The 23495-nt window shown below is 48.5% G+C and overlaps 1 protein-coding gene across 1 annotated transcript in view; it reads left to right on the top strand.

The window, feature by feature from the left end:
• SCCPDH (saccharopine dehydrogenase (putative)) overlaps positions 1–23495 on the top strand; it is a 131008-nt gene that overhangs the window by 86098 nt on the left and 21415 nt on the right. Inside the window, exons 10-11 of the mRNA XM_029593947.1 lie at positions 2822–2933; positions 21180–21261. Coding sequence (XP_029449807.1) covers positions 2822–2933; positions 21180–21261 — 194 coding nt within the window. The remainder of the gene's footprint in view (positions 1–2821; positions 2934–21179; positions 21262–23495) is intronic.

Raw genomic sequence — 23495 nt, 5'->3', positions numbered from 1 at the left:
CTTTTTGGGTACTTGCCAGGTGCTTATACAGATATTAGTATTATTGGGAATCTTGTGACTTAACAAATCTCTCATATAATAAGAACATAAGAACATGCCATACTGGGTCAGACCAAGGGTCCATCAAGCTCAGCATCCTGTTTCCAACGGTGGCCACTCCAGGCTTTGCTTTGTATTGGCAGAATTGCCCTATTTACCCCAAAGGCTATTTCTAAAAAAGGCTTTCCTACTTGCTTTAAAATCTATTTTAGTTTATTGAACTACAGCTGAAAGACCTACAATTGTTCAGTGGAAGATAAAGATGCATCAGTTGTTGTTTGAATATTTATCTGTGAAAAAAACTACAGAAAAGAAATATGAAAATTTTATGGACATTTGGAAGGCATATTTAATGCTGCTCTCAGTAACAGATAGAAACCAGCTCTTCAATTTCTAGGGATATCTAGATATCACATAAATGTATATAAAAAAATTTTTTATGATGGGTGAGAAAAGCTACAGGGTCATCAAAACTGTTCTTTTCAGTAAATAGAATACATTATGCACAGACAGAACGGTCTGGAAAGACTGAAAAATCTGAAAGGGAACGATATAAGGAACATCTAGAACAGAAAAAGCGAATAGGGGAAGGGGAAAAGGGATTCGGGGTAATTATTTATCTGAACATATTACTATTTATGAAAATGTTTAGTTTTTTAAACAATATTCAAGATTAAAAAAAAATTGTTCTTAAGGTAGTTTGACAGGTGATGGATCTGGATCTGTATGCGGTTTGTTCTAAAGGCATAGCCTTGTACCCTTGTAAGGAGCTACCTGTATTCATCTCTGTAACCACAGGTACATCCTGGCAGGGCCAGCTACAGTGTAATAGAAAAAGGCAGATGGAGTATGGCCCGTCCCTGCTAATGCTGTTCAACCTGCATCCTTCCCCGCTGCTGAGCACTTTAAGTTTTTTCCCATGTGTCCACCTTTGCCTTGCAGCTTAGTGCACTTTCTCTTGAACAGGGCCATCCCTTTCTGCCCACTCCTACTGAAACACTGAGTTCTCTCCCTCTCCTTCTATGGTAAAGAAACTGAGCTCTTTTTGCTTTCTACTCCATCCAGTGATGCCCCCTTGACTCATTCTAATCACCCCACCAATGAAGCTGCAGCTTTTTTTTCTTCTATTCTGAGCTATCACATCCACATCTGGTGGTTCTCTTCCTCACGCCTCCCCAGTGAGGCTCACGGCTCCTGCTAAAACTCCTGTACCATTACCACCTTGCCTGGTGCCACTGTTCCTTTTCCTCACATATTAGGGACTTGAAGGTGAAAGTTTGGAAGAGAGTAGTTAGTGGTGGGAGAAGTACTGGCGGAATTCTGCACAAAAATTTTTTTTTAATTCTGCACACAAAAACTAAATTCTACATACTTTATATTGGTCAAAATAACACAATATACATGACAGTTTTTAAGTAATTAATTTAAAATGTAATACAGAAAAAAGTTATTACTTAAAAATGCAGTTTTTAAAGACTTTTGAGCAAAATTTCCCTAGAAGTTCACTGTAAGAGTGTCTCTCTCTCTTCCCCCCCCTCCCCCGGCCAGTCTCCTTTCACTTTGCCCTCTCAGGCCCTAACGCCTCCATCTGCCACTATCTCTCTTTCCTCCCTGTCTAGGCTCAATCCCTTCCACTCTATCTCCACTCCAAAAGTTTGACTCCTCTCTCAGTACTGCCCCTCACACAGACTCCCTCTGTCTCTTGCTCACACGCACACTCCCTCTCTTTGGTGCACATAAACATCCCCTCATACTGGTTCCCTCTCTCTCGCACACACACATCCCCTCATACAGGCTCCCTTCTCTCTTGCGCACACACACACACATCCCCTCAAACAGGCTCCCACTTTCTCTCTTGCACACCCACCCACACAGACTCCCTTTTTCTCTCACGCATACACCCTCACAAAGGCTACCTATGCCTCTCTCTCACACAAACCCCTGCGCACTGGCTCCTCTCTCACTCTCTCTCACACACACATACTCACACCCCCCTTTACACAGGCTCTCTTTCTTATACATACACCACCCTCACACAGACTCCCTCTCTCACAAACAAGCACCCTCACATATATACAATCTGTTTTTCACACACACCAGCTCCCAATCTCTCATGCATATACACAATCCTTCACAATCTGCTCACATAGGCTCCCCAGGCTTGCAGTCTTATATACAGACTCACTCTCACCAGCATCTGCTTCATCTTTGCCATGAGTGGGACGGCCTCCGCTCGCGGCATGTCTGGAATTGCTCATTCTTCGCTGCGATCAGGATGGTCTCTGTTCACGGCACGCTGTGGCCTGCTGAATTCTGCACAGAATCTGCACAGGTGTGCAGGAGGGGAATTCTGCAGGAATTCTGTGCTCCGCAGTAGTGCAGAATTTTCCCAGGACTAGAGAAGGTTGAAGAGAAATATCTCTGGGGAAAGGTAGGTCATTGGCTTTGGAAGATGAGTATGACGAGTGGGGTAGGAAGAGTATCGCCAGATGAGGTAGCTGACAAACTGCATCATTTGGTTGAGGAGGAGATGGATTGAGGAGTGTCACTAGCTAATAGGAAACAGGACAAGCCATAATCACCATTTTGGTGGAGGAGTAGTGGGGAAATGGGAACTAGAATGTGGTGATGTGAGGAGGTGGAGCACTTCTACCTTCAGAACCCAAAAATGTTCAGTATATTGTTCGCTTTGTATCCATTTTTATCACATTTAATGCTTTCACAAGAAATGTCAAAATGCTTGAAATATTTAATAAGCATTTGTTAATTTTTATATTGTAAGATGAATGACTCTTCTTTCACAATGATGATGTTTGGTGAGGGATATAGTGAAGGCCAGGATCCACAGCAGGGCAAACCAAATGTGAAAATCTGTACCCAGGTGAAAGGACCAGGTAAAGCCATTTTGTTACTCTTTATTTTTGTTACTGTTTACCAATATGTGTACACTGAGCTATTCACAGTACTTTTTCTATTAGACATTCAGGCCTGGATTTGTCAATAGATATACTAGGTTTGTATCTAGGATGACAGGCTAGTTAAATTCTTACTGCCTGCCAGATGCTCTGAAGCTCACTCAGACCAACATTTTCCTCCAGCCCCTACCCTTGCAGACAGTACGCAGAGAACACAGAAATATAGAATTTATTTATTTATTTATTTATTTATTTAGATTTATATTCCGCTTTTTGCACTTTTTTCAGCACTTCAAAGTGGATTACATTCAGGTACTCTAGGTATTTCCCTATCCCCAGAGGGCTTACAATCTAAGGCCTGGATTTAGCAAAATGCGATAACTATCGCATATGATAGCAAAAGAGGTGTGTTTTATGCTAATAGACAGTTTATCGCAATTTGCACTAATACCTATGCGAAGAGCTAAGTTAGCGTAAATTGCGATAACGTTTTCACACTTTGCGATACGTGCCAGACCTGTTGTATTTTCTGCATACACCCACTGGGGGACCATTTTTAATGGTCCCAGGGAGCTCAGACGAGGGAGGGAGGGAGGGGGAGAGAGACTAGCCCTAATGCCCTCTCCCTAGATAGGTATTTATATCCCTATGGAAGGTCCACCTAGTAACTCAAGGTGAGGTTTAGATATTAGTGAGGGGGTTAGGGGCCACTTTGACATTCAACGTGAGATGTACGAACAGAACAGTGGTCTCTTGTGAAGATTTGACTACCTTCGGAGAGAGGAAACACCTAAAGATGAGATTGGTGCAATGTTCTCTCCACCTAGCTTGATGGACTCTCTACCTGGGTAACATCAAGCTGCTCAAGTCTCATCTTTGGGTGAGTTTCCTCTCTCCGAAGAGGAAAATCTGAGACCACTGTTCTGTTGTATGTCTCACGTTGAATGTCAAAGTAGCCCCTAACCCCTTCACTAATACCTAAACCTCACCTTGAGTTACTAGGTGGACCTCCCATAGGGATATAAATACCTATCTAGGGAGAGGGCATTAGGGCTAGTCTCTCTCTCTCGCTCTCCCCCCAGATGACTAGGATGGTGCTCTGGGAGTTTCAAACCTACTAAAACAGGCCTTTCAGGAGACATCGTGAAATGCGCTAACACCGCCCCGTTACACGAGCTATCGCACGGTTTAAAGCTACTGAAAAAGATGTAGCTAAAATAGACGTTAAGTCCGTGTTTTAGGACTTCGCAAACTGGTAAACCCAGCCCACTCCCACCCCTAACTCCTCCTCTTTTTTGGATTTGCATTGCACCATACGATATGGTGCTATTGCATGCGTTAAAGGCGTTTTCGCATGCGTTAAGGGCTTATCGCATGCATTAACGGGGCTTTTTGCATGCGATAAGTCCTTAACGCATGCGAAAACGCCTTAGCGCATTTTGATAAATGATCCCCTAAGTTTGTACCTGAGGCAATGGAGGGTAAAGTGACTTGCCCGAGGTCACAAGGAGCAACAGCAGGACTCTAACCCTGGTCTCCTGGTTCATAGTCCACTGCTCTAACCACTAAGCTGCTCCTCCAGAAAAAAAAATGGCTCATTTCCTAGCGTGTAGCAGATGGACTCAGGACCAATGGGTATAGTGTACTCCTGCTAGCAGTTGGAGACTGATCAGATTTCAATCTGACATCAGCCCCTAGTACATATACCCCTGCAGGAAGTGCAGCTCTTCAGTATTTTCCGTCTCCATAGCAGTTAGGGACTAACTGCACGCTCTCACAGCATTAGAACCAAATTCAAAGAAGAAAACCAAAATTTTAAAGGAGAAACCTACCTGAAGACGAGCCCCGCTCTCCTGCGATGATACCCTCGGGTCCCTCCCCCAGTTGAGATTCCCGAGGTGATTTCCATGGTCCCTCGGAGGTAAGCCTCGGTCTGGCGGCCGAATCGTGGCGAGGACCTAGCCCCCGATCCTCGGGTGCGGCTGAGAGGCAGTGGGTGCACCCTCGAAGGCGGCGATGAAGGTATTTGCCCTCTCCCCTCGCAGCCGGAGACCGCCCGGGACGAAACCAGGAAGCGCCGAAGACAAGGTAAGGTAGAAATCTTCTGCTTTAATCTGGTCTCCGAGGATCGAGGAGAGGCACAGGCCACTGGCCGTGTCCAGTGCCACCGGGTTGATCCGCCCTAGCAGGGACAGGCTCCGGTTATTTCCAAGGGTCTACGCACGTGGAGACCTTCCGAAGGGGTCGCCATGTTGCCCGTGTGCTCGCCGTCGCCATCTTGGCCCAATTTGCTGCGCCGTTCGGCCCGAGCGCACAAAACCGAGTTAGGCGCACAAAACACTTGTGCGCATAGACTTACATGCACATAAAACCTTGTGCGCATAAGTTGCATGCACAGAGCGGTGCGCATATCTATGGCTGGACGCACAGCTACGCACACAACTCACACACTCATCTTGAATGCACAGCACGCATAAGAGTTTACGCGCCGACAGCATGGCACCGCCAGAAATGGTGATAAAAGCTCAAGGCCTCTGCCCAGCATGCCACATCAGAGCCGCACAAAGCGAGGAGGCCGAAGCCCTGTGCACGCAGTATGAGGAGGCCCTGGGAGATCCAGTTCAGGGCCAGTCCCACCCAGGGCCGAGTACTAGCTCCTGAGGGGGTACCCCGGACCTAGCAGATCCCAGTGGGACCCCCAGAGAACCAGCGCCCCTCAGCTTGGATCCAACGTCTATCTCATGGGTGGAGTTCTTCAGGGGGATTCACGCCTTTGTTCAAATGCAAACTGAACCTCCGGCTGGTCAGCCACATGCTCCGGCGGAGGACCCTCAGGCCTCAGGCCCTTCAAGACCTAGGCACAGGCTTCCACTACCCAGAAGCCTCACCTATGGGGACATGGACATCTCCGAAGAGGAAGCCGAGCCCCTAGAAGAGGGGGAGCTCCCCCCGGAGACAGAACCTCACCGAACCTTGAGACGCTTCTTCACAAAGGACGAGCTCCTGGACCTGGTCACCCAATGTCTGACGGAGCTCGCTGTCCCGGGCCCAGGTACTTCGGGGGAACCTAAACCGAACCCCCTGCTGGGAGGGTCTTCATCAGATGTCTTGCCATTTCCCTCTGTTACAAGCGGCACAACAGCTGATTGACCTGGAATGGAATGCTCCGGAGTCCTCTTTCAAAGGGGGACGAGCTTTGGCAGCCATGTACCCCCTGGACCTGGCGACCAAAGATCTTTTCTCATGCCCAAGAGTTGATGTCATGGTCTGCACGGTCTCTAAGCGCACCACTATCCCAGTAGAGGGAGGAGCAGCGCTCAAGGATGCACATGACCGGCATCTGGAATCCATCCTCAAACAGTCATTTGACTTAGCCGCTATGTCTCTACAAATTGCGGCCTGCTGCACAGTGATGACACGTGCCTGCTTATCACAAACCAGGAACAACATCCCGGGAGAAGACATGGAACCAGCAGTATCATTCGTCGTGGACGCTGCCTCCAACCTAGTTCGTACAGCGGCCAGAGGAGTGTCATCTGCAGTGGCGGCCAGAAGGCAACTCTAGCTCCGAAGCTGGTCGGCCGACGCATCTTCCAAAACGCGCCTCACAAGGATGCCCTTCAAAGGATCCCGCCTGTTTGGCAGCGAACTAGAGAAATTAGCTGACAAATGGGGCGAGTCCCCAGTGCTGCGCCTGCCGGAGGATAAAACAAAGAGAAACCAGTGTCTCTTCCCCAGGTCCTCCAGGGGCAGAAGTTCACAGCACTTCAGTCCTTACAGGAGCAACTATCAAGCGCCCCGCCCTACGGGTAGGAACCAGTCCTTTCGGAGCAAGCACAACAAGAGGGGTACCAGCTCTGGTACAGGCCCCAGCTGCACCCCACAATGAGATTCAGCCGACCCATCCAAGGGAAGAAGCCATAGGGGGCAGACTAGCTCTATTCTACCGCAGATGGGTCGAGATATCTTCAGACATGTGGTTCCTAGCCATCATTCGGGAGGGGTACTACCTGGATTTTCTCCGTACCCCTCCGGACAAGTTCGTGGAGTCCCCCTGCCACGACCCCATCAAGAGGGCGCCAGTGGAAGCTACACTGTCCAGACTACTGGCCCTTGAGGCCATAGCCCCAGTGCCTCCACAAGAAATAAATACTGGGCATTATTCCATTTATTTTATCGTCCCCAAGAAAGAGGGAACATTCAGGCCCATCCTGGACCTCAAGTCGGTCAACCGCCACCTGAGGATTCCCCGCTTCCGCATGGAAACCCTGAGATCTGTAATAAGGGCGATACAACCGGGAGAATTTCTCACATCCCTGGATCTTTCTGCCTACCTACACATCCCAATTCATCAGGAACACCAGCGCTATTTACGCTTCAAAGTCCTGAACCGTCACTACTAGTTCCGGGCACTACCTTTTGGGTTAGCCACAGCACCCCGGACGTTCACCAAGGTAATAGTAGTGGTGGCGGCAACATTGAGGAAGGAAGGAATCCTCGTCCACCCTTACCTAAACGATTGGCTGATCAGGGCAAAGTCACCGGAGGAAAGCCACCAAGCAACCAACAGAGTCATAACGCTACTGGAGAGCCTAGGATGGGTGGTCAACACAAACAGAAGTTTCATACAGCCCTCACAGTCGCTGGAATACCTAGCAGTCTGATTCGACACCAAAGAAGACAAGGTCAGCCTGACCCCCACAAGGAGATCAAAACTGTGGAACCGGCTGCAAACCTTGCTGAACTATCCTCATCCCACAGCATGGGATTACCTGCAAGTCCTCGGGCTGATGGCATCCACACTGTAAGTTGTGCAATGGGCGCGAGCCCACATGAGGCCCCTTCAGTGCTCACTTCTATCACGGTGGAGCCCACGGTCCCAGAACTACACCGTACGTCTATCACTCCTGGGCAGAGTCCGGAACCAGCTACGGTGGTGGCTGCAGGCCAACCACATGAGCCGGGGATCAAGACTATCTTCTCCAACCTGGACCCTACTCACCACAGATGCCAGTCTACGAGGATGGGGAGCACACTGCGAGGAGTTAACCGCCCAAGGGCAGTGGAACGCAGAAGAGGCGGGATGGAACATCAGTCGCCTAGAAGCGCAGGCAGTCAGACTAGCCTGTCTGCGGTTCGCTCACAGACTTCGAGCAAAGCGGTCAGAGTAATGTCAGACAATGCCACAACAGTGGCCTACATCAACCGACAGGGGGGAACCAGAAGCCAATAAGTGTCCATAGAAATAGACCCCCTGATGGCATGGGCGGAAACAAATCTCCAGGAGATCTCCGCCGTCCACATCGCCGGGAAAGACAATATCACAGCGGACTTCCTCAGCAGGGAAAGTCTAGACCCAGGAGAATGGAGGCTGTCATCTGCAGCCTTCCAAATGATAGTGAATCGGTGGGGGACATCGGACATGGACCTTCTGGCAAACAGATCCAACGCCCAAGTGTCCAGATACTTCAGCCGCAGGTGGGAACTGCAGTCCCAAGTGATCGATGCCCTGGTACAGACCTGGCCACCACGCAGGTGGGAACTGCAGTCCCAAGGGATCGATGCCCTAGTATAGACCTGGCCACCGGGGACCCTACTTATACGCCTTCCCGCCGTGGCCCCTATTGGGTGCAATCATTCACAAGATACAACTACACAGGGGACTAGTTCTGGTGTCTCCAGATTGGCCAAGAAGACCCTGGTACACAGACATGAGAAGACTGCTGGCAGGGAACCCCCCCCCCCCCCTACCCATGCCTCCACACAAGGACCTGCTACAACAAGGTCGGATCCTCCACGAGGACCCATCTCAATTCTCTCTTACGATCTGGCCATTGAGAGGGCCCACCTGAGAGAGAGCGGATTCTCGGGGGCTGTAATCGACACCTTCCTCCGAGCACGCAAGTTCTCCACATCATTAACGTACATAAGGATTTGTAGAATATTTGAAGCCTGGTGCGAAGACCCCAACATCAAGCCACACTCATTTAAAGTTCCCGTGATCCTGGCATTCTTACAGAAAGGACTACAGAAGGGATTGTCCCTCAACTCCATCAAGGTACAGGTGGCCGCATTGTCATGCTACGGCTCCAAGAGCGAGGGCGACAGCATAGCCTCTCACCCGGACGTGTCATGCTTCCTGAAAGGAGTCAAACACATTCGTCCACCACTAAAGTGGCCGGTACCTCTGTGGAATCTCAATCTTGTTTTGGATTTCCTAGCGGGAACCGCCTTCAGACCCCTCAGAGGACTGTCCCTCCGCCTGTTAACCTTAAAGACGGTGGTCTTGCTGGCAGTTTGTTCAGCCTGCCGCATCTCGGAACTACAAGCAACTGTCCTGCCGTGAGCCATTCCTCAGGCTCACCCCGGGAGCCATCCAACTACGCACGGTTCCCTCCTTCCTCCCCAAATTGGTCTCACACTTCCACCTTAACCAGACCATCTCGCTACCAATGACGGATGGCTTGAATTCGGAAGAAGCCCGTAGTCTATGCCACCTCAACATCGGCAGACTCCTATCCAGATTCCTGGAAATGTCGGAACCCGTACGAAAAACGGACCACCTTTTCGTCCTTCACAGCGGAAAGAGACAAGGGGAAGCGGCCTCGCGGGCAACCGTTGCCCGCTGGATCAAGGAAGTCATCAAGGCAGCCTACGTAGAAGCAGGCAAGCCACCACCTCTACAGGTCAAGGCCCATTCTACCAGAGCCCAAGCAGTATCCTGGGTAGAAACTAGAATGCTGTCGCCTGCCGAGGTCTGCAGGGCGGCGACATGGTCCTCCATCCATACCTTCTCCAGATTCTACCGTCTGAATGTTCAGGCTCAGGAGGACACTGCATTTGCAAGGACAATTCTAAGTAGGTCACGGGCAGCCTCCCACCTGGTTCGGGAGTAGCTTTTATTCATACCATTGGTCCTGAGTCCATCTGCTACACGCAGGAAATGGAGAAATTACTTACCTGATAATTTCGTTTTCCTTAGTGTAGACAGATGGACTCAGCATCCCACCCTTGGCTGCCGTAATGCATGGTCTTTCAAATGATTCAAGGGTAAGCCATGTTTTCATTTACCTAGGGCATCCACCCTGCCGGGTGTCGACGCTTTCCAGTTGAGTACACTGGCGGTCTCCAGCTATAGTCAATCAACCTGTTCAAGTTAATTAAGTTTTAATGTTTAACTTCATAACTTGGTTATTCAAGTTAATCAAATTAAGTTAATCAATCAGTCAGTCACACATATATCCACAATGCTTTTCGAGGAGAATACTAAAGAGCTGCACTTCCTGCACGGGCTGACGTCAGATTGAAATCTGATCCGTCTCCAACTGCTAGCAGGAGTACACTATACCCATTGGTCCTGAGTCCATCTGTCTACCCTAAGGAAAACGAAATTATCAGGTAAGTAATTTCTCCATTTAACCTGCCCATAAAAAAAAAGTGTTTTCTGCTTTGAGAGCTAATTTGCCTATGGTTCCTGAGTGGGAACTTAACCCTGGTTAAAGGCCCATTGCTCTAGAGCAAAGAAGAGCTGTTATGTGCCCTAATTCAGTGTGGCAAAAAGCTAAATTCTTCATTGTATGCAGTCATTTTCATGAGAAAAGTCAGAAAGAGTTGATGGGAGGGTGATATAAGATGCATCTGATATCAGTATAGTAAATGGAATGCATAGGAAGAGATATAATAGTAGGAAAAAAAAGGTGATAATGCTTATGCACAGGTTGTTAGTACCGTATTTTCCGGCGTATAAGACGAGTTTTAACCCCTGAAAATCTTCTCAAAAGTTGGGGGTCGTCTTATAGGGCGAATAATTACCGCATTTTTCACTCCATAAGACGCACTTTTTTCCCCCAAAAGTGGAGGGAAAATGTCTGCGTCTTATGGAGCGAATATAAAAAAAAAATAAAAATCTAACAAAAACCCCCACCCTCCTGACCCCCCCCCCAAGACCTGCCAAATTAATTTGCTACAACCTCCCCCCCCCCCCCCCCAAGACCTGCCAAAAGTCCCTGGTGCTCCAGCGGGGGTCCAGGAGCGGTCCGTAAGCGATCTCCTGGACTTGGGCCGTCGGCTGCCAGAAATCAAAATGGCGCCGACGGCCCTTTGCCCTTACTATGTCACAGGGACTACCGCTGCCATTGGTCGACCCCAGTGACATAGTAAGGGCAAAGGGCCGTCGGCGCCATTTTGATTGCTGGCAGCCGACGGCCCAAGTCCAGGAGATCGCTCCCGGACCGCTCCTGGACCCCCGCTGGACCACCAGGGACTTTTGGCAGGTCTTGGAGGGGTCAGGAGGGTGGGGGGTTGTATTTAATTTGGCAGGTCTTGGAGGGGTCAGGAGGGTGGGGGGTTGTATTTAATTTGGCAGGTCTTGGGGGGGGGTCAGGAGGGTGGGGAAAGCTGAGGGATTAGTTTTAAAGGGTCGGGGTGGGTTTTTTGTTTATCGGCTCGGGCGCAGCCGATTTAAAAAAAAAAACCAAAAAAAACCAAACCCGATCGGGCTGGCCGAAAAAAAACAAACCCCACAATGTGAATCGGAACTGGAATCAGAACCGATTCTGGTTCCAATTCACATCTCTATTACCGGTACCCTCCTTCTCTGCCTCTCAGATCTCGCACATGCACGTCTGCGCCGCATCACTGCAGTCCTCAGGAGCGAGATCTGAGAGGCAGAGGAGGAGGTACCGGTAATAGGATACAAGGGTGGGCCAGAGGGATGCGTTACCACTCTGATAGTCTTGGAGACAGGGAGGGCTGGGCAGGCAGGGAGAGCTGACCAATCCAAGCAGGATTTGTATACAACAACCAGCCAATCGCCGGTAAGGTACATCGCTTGCCGTGATTGGCTGGTTGTTGTATACTGGGTACCACGTACAATATGGTTATGTGGTGACACAGAAGGGTAGTCTTATACGGCGAGTATATCCCAAACTCTATATATATTTATTTTTATTTATTATTTATTGAATTTTACTTACAATACAAGAAAACTCTTGTGTGAAACCAGTAAGGCTCATATGTATATATATCAATCACAAAGAAAATTATTTAAAGAAACAAATAAGCATTACAAACTTAAGTCCTCAATATAAGGAGGATCCAAAACACAACTTTAGGAAAACTTTTACCAAATAATCATAGGAAATGGCAATTAACAGTATGTGTAGCATTTATACATTTGAGGAACCTTTCCTTTTCAAGTTACCTCGGTTAAGGGGTTTTCCAGAGAGTTAGGCAAAGGGGTTTTCCCAGCAAGAAACTGAGACAGCTGAGGGGGGTCAAAAAATATATAGGAAACATTCTGGTATTTCACCAGACATTTACACGGAAATTTCAGAATGAAAAGCCGCCAATCTGCTGTACACCTGTTCTCAATAAGAACTGTTTTCGTCTTTTTTGTGTCTGACGTGATACATCTGGAAACATATTAATTTGAATTGCATAAACAGTTCTAGTTTATGCCTGAAAAACTGGAAAAGTTGGGGGTCGTCTTATACGCCCAGTCGTCTTATACGCCGGAAAATACGGTATATGTTATGTGGAGTATTGTATTTAGTTCTGGAAATTGAACCTCAGGAAGGATATAGAAAGTGGCAGTAGGTTAGGGAAAAACTACCAAAACGGTGCAGGCTGTGCACCAAAAGTTCTCCGAGGACAAGCAGGATGGTAGTCTTCACTAGAGATGTGAATCGGAATCTGTTCGGATTCCGGTCCCGATTCACATGTGGGTTTTTTTCCATCGGGCCCGATCGCATTATGTTTATCGGCTGCGCCCCAGCTCTTTGCCCTTACCATGTGACAGGGTATCCGTGCCATTGGCCGGATCCTGTCACATGGTAGGAGCACTGGATGGCCGCTGCCATCTTGTGCTCCTACCATGTGACAGGGGCTGACCAATGACACCGGTAGCCCCTGTGACATAGTAAGGGCAAAGGCTATCGACGCCATTTTGAATACTGGCAGCCGATGGTCCAAGTGCAGGAGGTCACTCCCAGACCCCCGCTGGACTTTTGGCAAGTCTTGTGGGGGTCAGGAGGGTCCCCCAAGACTTGCCAAAAGCCCCTGGTGGTCCAGCGGGGGTCCAGGAGCGATCTGCACTCGGGCCATCTGCTGCCAGTAATCAAAATGGCGCCGATAGCCTTTGCCCTTACTATGTCACAGGGGTTACCGGTGCCATTGGTCAGCCCCTGTCACATGGTAGGAGCACAAGATGGCGCCGGCCATCCAGTGCTCCTACCATGTGACAGGATCCGGCCAACGGCACAGATACCCTGTCACATGATAAGGGCAAAGGGCCATCGGCGCCATTTTGATTAGTGGCAGCCAATGGCCCGGCAGCCGGAGATCGCTCCCGGGACCCCCATTGCACCACCAGGTACCTGTAAAAAGGTTTTGGGGGGGTCGGGAGGGTGGGGGAAGCCAAGGGGTTACTTTTAAAGGGTCGGGGTGGGTTTAGGGGTTATTTTTGTGTTCCCCCGATTTCTGACTATTTTGAAAGTATCGATGATATTTTCAATCGTCCGAAGCCCGATTCACATCCCTAGTCTTCACACATGGGTGACATCATCGGATGGATCCTGGCATGGCACTTTGATCTCAAAGAATCTAGAACTTTCAACATGCCCTACTGAGCATGTGCAGCTGTCATCACCCTGCCCCCTAGGCATAGTTCCTCAGTCTCTCTTTTTTTCCCATGGATCCCTGTGGTCATGGGAGCCGTGTGTATCATGATATTCAGCTTTGCTCTCTCCTCACAATTTAAGTGATTTTTTTTCTACTGCTGCAACTGTTTTCTTCCTTTACCTTACACTAGTTTTCTTTCTTTTCCTTTTTTTCCTCTTTCCTCTGTCTGCCAGCCACATGTCAGTCCTTAGTCTCTGTGCAGTCTGGCAGAGTCTATTTCTGTTCTTTAAAAAGAAGAAAAATAAATAAATACTGCACTGGCAGTTTAGTATCCATGTCCTCTCCTTGCTCTGTCTGTTTTTGTACTTTTGCCAGGTGCTGGCAGAACTGAGTGAATGCAGTCCATGGGTGATCCATGTAGGCTGCTAGCCTGGAGACTTGCCTGAGTTCTACCCAGGCAGGAGTTCCGTGTCATTTCATCGATCTACATCGATGGATGTTCAGAGACTGAGGACCACACTGTTACTGAGGGGGAAAGAGCTCATCCTCCCCACATTCAAAAGAGCTAGTCTCCACCGGCAGGAGCCCTGGATGACACAGCCTCTCAGTAATGGTTGCTTGTGCACATCTGTGACCCGTGCACTGTTGATCTGACGCATCGATGTCAGGACCTCATCCGGGACCAGGACTGCCATTGAGCGCCATGATCACACTTGATGCCATCAAGGTGCCAGGGTGCCTTTGATGCCATCGGACTGCATAATCGCCCTCAATGCCATAAGGGCTTTCTGTGCCATAGGCATCTGTGGACTTCTAGGTGATGGAGTAGCGGCACCGATCTCTAGATGCCTTGGTGCCATCCATGCCCTCGATCCCGTCGAGGTGCATGAGTGTCCACCCCTGATGCCATCAAAGTGCGTGGCCTCAATGCCGCAGCCATCCTCGGGGCTGTCTCAGTGTGGAGCTGCTCCAATACCATCAACGCCCTCGATGCCGCCATGGAGGCCATCAGGAGTGGTGACCACCGATGCCTTTCTTTGCCGCTCTCGACAATTTTGAGCATCACCAACAAAGCATTGGGATTGCCATTGAGTGTCCTGGTCGTCTCCAAGGCTGTCGATTGCTGGGGCTCTTGAGAGTCCTCGAGTGACACTGAAGCCCTCGAGCGACAGGGATTCCAGCCTTGAATGGATGGAGAACTGGGGGGTCACCATTTACTCAAAGAACCCTGGTGTACGGTGAGGCATCCAGGCACAGTGGTCTGGTGCACTCAAGGCTCCTTGGTGGTGTCCTGACAGGGCACTGAGGGACATTACTGGCCTACAGCTATAGGGCACCATGGATGCCGATAATCGTGGGGGCCCTGAGCCACTGGGATTGGGGGCAACGGAAGCCCCGCCTGGATTTGTGCATCATTAGTATTACTGAGTGCTAGCTAGGCTATCATCAGCCATAGCAGCTGGTGAGGGACGCCATAAAGCTCGCAGCATCAACGTCCTCTGATGGATAGGTGAGCTGAGGGGAACAATCAATGGCGTTGGAAGTCAGTTCCTCTAGACACTGATTGAGTGTGTTGGGGCTGCAAAGCCTCTTCCTGCAGGCACCCTTGGTATCCTTGGTACCACTGGTCTATCGATGCCTTTGGGTATCGGGGTCTCTATTGGTGCCACCGGGCTGTTGAGGTCCAAGGGTGGTGTGGTGTCAGGGATGGCGCTATGGACCGTCAAACTGATCAAGTTTCGAGTAAGCGCCTTCAAAGTCCTGGGTGCAGCGTCGTTTGGTGCCCTTAATGTGATCCATCGTTGGTGAGCCCAAAGCGCTATGGGCCCTGCAGGCGCCATCACCACTGTGGGCACCAGTGGTCATGGTCAGATGCCAGAGGACACGACTGCAGAGTATCATGGGCACTGTCAGTATGCCATGGAATTTGCTGCTGTTCCATGAGGAAAACGGTGGCGAGCCATTCCCGATGCAGTTCAAGGGCTTTGTCCAGTTTTTTGGAGCGTTATCAGGTACTGGAGGGGGTGACGCCATAGAATGCCACCCACCACCATGCCACATTCAGAGCCCAGTGGTACTGGGGACACTGTCGTCACACTATTCATATGCACTCCACTGGGAGTTACTGTAACAGTGGAGCGCAGTATGCGCAGTCGGGTTCAGCAAAGCATCTACTCAAAGTGCCTTGGATGTTGGCAGGCGGCATTTTTTCTTTCTATGCAGTTCTCAGCCATGCCAGGGTTCTGCCATCATCGCATCAATTCTGCACCGCAAAGTGCTGGAGAGCACTGGCGAGGAGGGAGTCATCATCACACACTCTGTGATTTGCCTTTTGGCAGCAGGCAGCCACTGACTCTAGCAAGCGCGCTCTGTCCTTGCTGTGCCATGGGATTCTACCTACAAGCACGGAAAGTGAAGTCACAGGTGTGCTGCCATCCATAGGATGGGATACCACTGTCTGAGTACTGGTCAGTGTGTTTTTACAACGGAGGGCTTTATTCTCTGGTGGCCCTCTACTGGGGGGGGGGGGGGGGGGGGGGCTGTTTGTGTGTGTTTCCCTCATGGTGAGCAAAACAGGTTGACCAGCCACAGGACTAACCTAGGAAGGCATTTCTGGTTGAACCCTAAGGGGAATAGACACCAAGAGGGTAATGTCAGGAGTCTTCTTCCTCCTTAGAAGAGGAATATGTCTTTTGAACCTTTCCATGTCAAATATCCCCTTGGTGGGGAAGCCCCTTGGGCTGGGTCCCTGGCAGGTTTATCACTGAACTGGAACCTTGATTCTTTGAATCTGTGCATCTCCTTGTAGGCCAGGGCCAGGGGACAGCAGCGGCAGTCATCTGACCGTTTTTGCTGGGGCCCCTTTGTTGATTACCATGATGGCCTTCCCCATCCAAGGGTGGCTGCCAGTGACCGATTGGTCGCTTCTGAATCTCAGCAATCAGTGATTGTGTCTCAGCTCTCAACTGGAGAGTTGACAGGTTTTTTGGGATCAGAAGGCCCCGATTCCTGTTGCTTTACTGTTCCTTCAACTGGGTTCCAGAGCAACTCTTATGGGTTCCCCTCTGGATACCTGGTTGACCAACCCTGCACGGGGTGTCCCTCGTTCTCCGTTTCCTGGAGAAAGAATGTCACGGCTTCTGAGTGGTGTCCGTTCTAGGTTCCTCATGAGATCCGAAAGCCAATCAAGAGGTAGCGCTCTCATCAGGTTGTCCTAAGTTGCAACAGATCTATTTTGCGAGGGAGCCTTTCCAAAGTAGCTCCCCAGGGCTTAGGGGTTTCTCCCATCCAGGAGTCACCTTTGATACCTTCTCAGCTCATTGGGCGTTTTTTGATAAGGACCACTATTGCCAGTCATTCTTGCATGCGGGACCCTACCTCAGTGAGAAGGGTTCTAATCCATCTAATTGGCAAGTATGCCTTTCATTCTATTGTCATATCCATGGCTGAAGGAGTTGAGGGACAAGGGACCTCGCAACAGAGGTGCTGCTCTTTGGTTGCTGTGGCTTGCAAGCTATAATTCCCCATTTTAGGGATAACTGTCTGCGGACAGGGGAGTCCTGGTTCTTGCAACAATTGTTCCATTTACTGGACTGTGTGCTTCCCTGGGAGAAGTATTTGCTATCATGATGAAGGTATTAATACCTAAGCCAGGTTCAGGGCAGTCTGTTCTGATATTGCCCTTGCCCTGGTACCTTTAGGGTTTCCAGGCTGGTGAAGAAATCCTGTTCGACAGGGATTTGCACTTATGGCACCCCGGCTTCCTGTCTTTTAGTGGAGTGTTTCTGGATTTCTTCCCTCTGCAATTCGCTCTCAGCTTCAGCTGTTCCAAGTAGGCTGAGGGCTCTATCTCAGTGGGTAACTCCCTATTGGAACCGGAAGCGAGTTATTCTGTTGGGATTGAGTTATACAACCTAGTGACTTGTGCTTACCCCGGCAGTCCAGCGATTTGCCTCCTTGAGTTCTTCGCTCCTTCTGTCTTCCAGTTGGAATGTCGGGGGGGGGAGGAAAAGCTGAGGCATTTGTGGTATATCTTACTGAATACTTGCAGGGAAAGAGACACCACTTTTTTCCTATATTTTTGCCAAGCTCTGGCCAATACTGCTTTTAGCTATTCTCATGTCACTAGGTTGGCAAAAGGGTCTTCCTGTTCACCTGAACTGTCCTGTAGATAGGATGGATAGCCCTGCCCTGACAGGGTGCAGTGTGGGTGAACTTCAGGCCTAACGTATCTCCCTGCTCGGGGGTTTGGGCTAGCGATTCCATTCAGTGATTTCCTTTCATCCTCTCTTGATGCTGTCCTGCTGGTCAGCTACGTCTGGTGCTTTGGCATGTAGGGTCTGTCACAGACCCTGCCGTTGTTGCTGATTATTTTTCCATGCGTTGCTTAGATTTTCTGCCCACTATGCCTATTAGTCAAACATGGGCACGTTTCTACAGAGACATTCTGTCTTTCGGATATCAGTGGACCGCGGTTTCTTTCTGGAGAGTTCTCAGGCCCTAGTTGGCTTTTCAGTTGTCTTGAAAAACCAAAGGAAACTGTGCAATCTTCGTCCAAGAGTCCTTCTCTTGTTATATCTTTAGACTTTTTCCTGTGTCCAGGAGGTTCTAGACCTACTATCGTTGTCAGGATTTACGGATCTGAAACCTTGTTTGTAATGTTTTCTGTGATGTGGAGTATGTTTCTTGCTGGCACTCGCATCACTCCCCTGCCTTAGGTGCCTCTGCTACTCATCAGGGTTTTGTGTCTCAGTCTTTTCTGTGATTTTCTCTTTGTAGAACCCAACTCTTTTCCTGCTTAGACCCTTTTTTGGGTCTGCTGCCTCATAGGCAAAAGAGAGAGGTGGTGCTTTCAGCATGGTGCGGTTTCCCAGCCTATAGCTTGGGATTTACCCATGTATAGGTAATGCAGCCTGATGTTGGTTCAGGATTTGCTGCATTGAATGCTTCAGTGGAGTGTAGAGCGAGGATGTTTTTGTCGATGCATGCATTATTTGCATCAAAGCAATCTGTTTCAAATGGGCAACCATGCTTTTTTTTTTTTTTTTTTGCTGTGCATCGATGGGCCTTTAGGATGGCAAGTCTATGCCTTGATGCTTCCTACGTTGAGAGCTAAGTATGATTTTTCAACACAGGTTCCAATGCCGCGAATGATATTGCTTTTTCCTTCAATGCTGAGTGGATTGTATCACTCGACCCCCGTGGCTTCAGTCTGGGCCAATGGGGGGAGTCTGTGAGGACAACTCATGTCCCAGCAAGGTAGATCGTACTGCACTACAGGTAGGAGGAGGATCTACAGCGGCTTCTGAAAGATTTATGCAGTTTCTCTATGTGGTGCACCCTGGAGCATAGAGAACATGGTGACATCAGTCCACAGGTACAACAGTTTGCCTGGTTATGGTCTGGACCAAGCAATGATAACATTCTATGAGGATATTAGCTTAGCCAAATGCCAGCCATTTTGAGACTTTGGTGAGTGAGGGGCCCAACAAATTGTAGGGATGGGAGGGGGAGCCGAGGCTGAAAAGGTTTGCTTATCCCTGGCCTAGAGTAATCAGATATTTTAGTTCCAGCTAAGCAACCATCCACCAGAATGAGCTATGCTTTCAATATTCCAAATGGTGCCAATAAAAAACTTTTGGATCTATTTTCTTGCAGATCCCAGCACTTACTAATATACGGCTCGATACAGTAAGGCCGCGGTAAAAACAGTGCGGCAGTGTCAGGCGCACCCTTCCTCCCCGTACGCACAGTTCTCCTGACCTAACGCCTGATTCTCTCTTCTAATCGCATGCAAATGCATGCCGCGGCTGTGAAGCGTTAGGGAAGGGTTATGCCCGCGCAACCCATTTTACTGTATAGGCGCTGTAACAGCGCCTATACAGTAACCTGGGTGCGCTGGTACCTGTCATTTCAAATGACATTTGAAATGACAGGCACCAGGAAGTGTAAAAAAGTGTAAAAAGTGTAAAAAACAAAAAACCTGTGTGTTATATAAAAAAATAAAAAAATTTTAAATACCTGTCGGAGGGCCGTGGGTCCAGGCGGCCGGCGGGCAGCCATCAGCGGCATCCGGTAGTCCCTTCTCCCAAAATCGCATGGGCGGGTCGGCAGCGGGGGGGGGGGGGGGGGGGCAGCAGCAGGATCCAGGAGCGGCGGGTAGGCAGCAGCGGGGTCCGGGGGGGCAGCGGCAGCAGGATCCAGGGGCGGCAGCGAGATCCGGGGAGCGAGTAGCGGCAGCGTGTTCGATCGGGCAGACAGGTAGGTGGCAAAAAAAAGATGGCCGCCTGCACGGGAAAAGCGTGCAATTGGCCGCTGAAGACGTGACGTCACGACGTTTGGCGTCACGGGGTGTGACGTCACGTCTTCAGCGGCCAATTTCAGCTTTCCCCTGTGCAGGCGGCCATCTTTTTTCCCACCTACCTGCCCGATCGAACACGCTGCCGCTACTCGCCCCCCGGATCTCGCTGCCACTGCCGCCCCTGGATCCTGCTGCCGCCCCCCCCCGCTGCCGACCCGCCCGTGCGATTTTGGCGCTCATCCAGGCAGGGGGAGCCGGAGGTCGTTCGCCATCGGCTCCCTCTGCCTGGATGAATGCCCGTGCGAAATCGGGAGGAAGGGAGAAGGGACTACCGGATGCCGCTGATGGCTGCCCGCCGGCCGCCTGGACCCACGGCCCTCCGACAGGTATTTAAAATTGTTTTATTTTTTTATATAACACACAGGTTTTTTGTTTTTTACACTTTTTACACTTTTTACACTTACCGTAGCAGGCCCGAGCCTTGCTACTTTTTCGTTTGTTTTTTTTTTTGCTTCGGGAGGAGGGGACCGGACGGGGCTGCAGGAGACCGGACGGGACCAGGGCGGGTAAGCAATGTTTTTACACTACACTACACTACACTAACTCCTACTAGGGGGAGGCGGTAAACTAGCAGGTTAAGGCCGCGGCAGAACAGCGGGTTACGGAGGAGATAATATCAGCGCCCGTTACAGTATCGCAGGGGAATAGCTAATTCCTTCATTATACAGCTTTTTCGTTCATTTACATGCTGGGTGCGGAAAGGGTTTAGGAAAGGGTTTAGGAAGCGCTAAGGACGCGTGAAACTGGAGACTGTATCGCTGGATGGCCTTACTCGTCTGTATTGTGCGCTCCCAGCACGTTACAGACGGGGAATCTTTAACTCAACGTTACTGTATCGACCTGATACTTGTTCCTCCTTTGACTCACGCCTTGCTGCATTTTCTGTGAAAGAGCATCTCAGCATGTTAATGAAATAGTTTTTTGAAAATCCTCTGCATCAACATAAAGGCATACAATTGATGATAAATTCTGGTAGACCATTTCAACTTCTCTAGTGCAGTTATTTTTTTTTCTTTTAAATTTTTTGTACCTCAAGTCTTAGTGCATTAATTATACTTAAATACATGGCAATATTTCTATACTGCTGATCATTAAGAGATAGAAACCTGTTGAAATTTGCCAGCATACTCAAGATACCTGCCACATGGCTGCTGTTATAGCTCCTTGCATACCAGATTGTTGAGTATGGGTAATATACTATTGTTAAGAAACTTTGTTTTTCTATCCAATGTTTCACTCTGCAGAGGCTGGCTATGTTGCTACACCAATAGCTATGGTTCAGGTAGCAGTTACACTTTTAAAAGAAAGAAGTTCTCTGCCTCAGAGGTAAGGTGTATTTTTTGTTCTTCCTGCATATTACCTAATTTACAATTTAAACTAGGGATGGCTATAGCCTTCCAAGTTCATATATACAAAATAGCAAGTGACAGATATCTGTTGTATAAGCATTAAATGCATCAGGGTTCATGGTGCTTGCGGGTGTGCATAGAGGTAGATCTGCAATCAAGTTTTACATTTTAAGACTTAGTATGTCCAAGAGGTTCTATGTCGATTATCAGATACTCAATTTTATTTTCCCCTTCCTGAAAACCCTATTTGCACTTTGACCAATAATTTTATCATGCCCCGATAAGCTGAATGTTGGTTGAAAAATCTCCTTTGACTGCTTCTTTATGTACTTCCATAAATCACTGGTGAACTCTCCAGGCATCTGGTAATTTTAGAACTATTAGATTTCTCCAACTATTTGTTCATGAATCACCATCTTATATTTAGGATTCTAGCCACATGGTTTTCTTATTAGATACTAAACACTTAGCTGATAAATCAGTCTTTTTAACTACCCTGGGCATTGAGGCTTAGTATTCTGCAGAATGAGGCTATTGCATTTGTTCAAATAGCCCTTGATCTATGCTCATCAGGGACTTGAACCTACCCATATTTTGGTGGACCTCACCTGCATTGCTTTGCTTATATTTTTTCTTTTCAAGGAAAAGATTTCCAATAGGTTAAGGGAACAGCAATGGAAGAAGCTACCATGGCCTCAGACGTTGCTTGTCTTTGTCTTGTTTTTTTGAGTCTTGCTGGATATATATCTCTCCATTTTGATCATTTATTGTTACCTGGTATTTTTATATTGACCGTGTTGATACCATGTTAGATAAAGAGGGAAAAAATGTGTTCACAATATACTAAAAAGAAATCCTCACATAGGTGAATTATGACCAGTCATAATAGGCACTTTTGTCACCTTCATCGCCTTATGAATAATCATCAGTCGCTATAGGTTAAAGCAGTCTTTTTTTTTTTTTTTCTGGAAGTAAAACTTAAACTTATCTCTAGTTGCAGTTTAGAAACGACGTCATTTAGCAGGAAAGTTGTGCTGTCGAACCCTGACACGGACCCATGTTTCGTCAATTGTGTCAGGGAGCGACAACATTCAAAGTCTCCAGTCCAGTGGTGAGAACATCAGATTTTAACACCTTATAATGTGATCTGTTTTATAAGCATTCTCTCATTCTTCGAAGATGCTGGTTCAGAGAATGTGCCACAGACTCGTCAGGATTCAATAACACAACATTCCAGCTGAATGACAATGTTTCCAGATTGCAGCTAGAGATAAGTTTGTTTTACTTGCAGCAAAGTATTTAAAAAAAAAAGTGCCTAAAAAAAAGAGTGAGTTCTTTAACCCTCAGTGACCGACGATTAATCATAAGACAACAAAGGTGACAGTAGTGCCTATTATGACTGGTCACAGTTCACCTGTGTGAGGACTTTTCAGTATATTGTTATATTGACAACATTTCTTTGATCAGATCTGGGACTGATGTTCAGTTTATGTTCCTTGATTGGCTCAGTTCTTGTGATCTCCATTTAACAGTCTTCCACTCTCTAAACTCTTCTCAGGTTTCCTTCCTGGATATATCAATGTCTGTCCAGGACAGACATTTTATTACTTCCATTGTCAGGAAACCAACAGATAAAAATAAGTAGTCACATTATAACAGCCATCACCCCAAATCCCTCAGATATAACATTCCAATGGGACAATTTTTTAGATTTTCACGTAGATAAGCAGCTGAATTAGCCATGCTGTCTGGGTACGTCTTCCATGCCACTAGGTGGCGGAGCTCTATAAGTATAATAGTCTTTCAGCCGGGTGCCCCCTCTTATATCCTCTCTGATGTACCTCAGGCTCCTCGGTCAGTTTTTTTCCGTTCAGCAGTTGGCACGCGGAGCTCTGCTATCCTGTGAGAGAAACTTCTGTGTAGTAAAAAAAAAAAAGGAAAGACCAGTGAAAATCATCAGCACTTCTTTGCATTATCAACAAATAAAAGGATGCCACGTCCTGGTTTCAAATTTTGCTCTTGTGGCAAAATTATGTCTGCTACTGATGGCCACATCTCCTGCTACTTGTGCCTGGGACCCTCCCATGACCAAGTAAATTGTGTGGACTGCGGACACATGTCCCCACGCGCCCAGCGTCAGCGGGCAGCAAAGATACAGGACCTTCAGGCCAGGACTTTGGGCTCCTTTGCCCCATCTGAGGCTTCGGTAAG

This window comes from Rhinatrema bivittatum, chromosome 3 (assembly GCF_901001135.1).
Source record: "Rhinatrema bivittatum chromosome 3, aRhiBiv1.1, whole genome shotgun sequence".
Taxonomy (NCBI): Eukaryota; Metazoa; Chordata; class Amphibia; order Gymnophiona; family Rhinatrematidae; genus Rhinatrema; species Rhinatrema bivittatum.
This window is presented reverse-complemented; position numbering and strand designations above follow the sequence as displayed.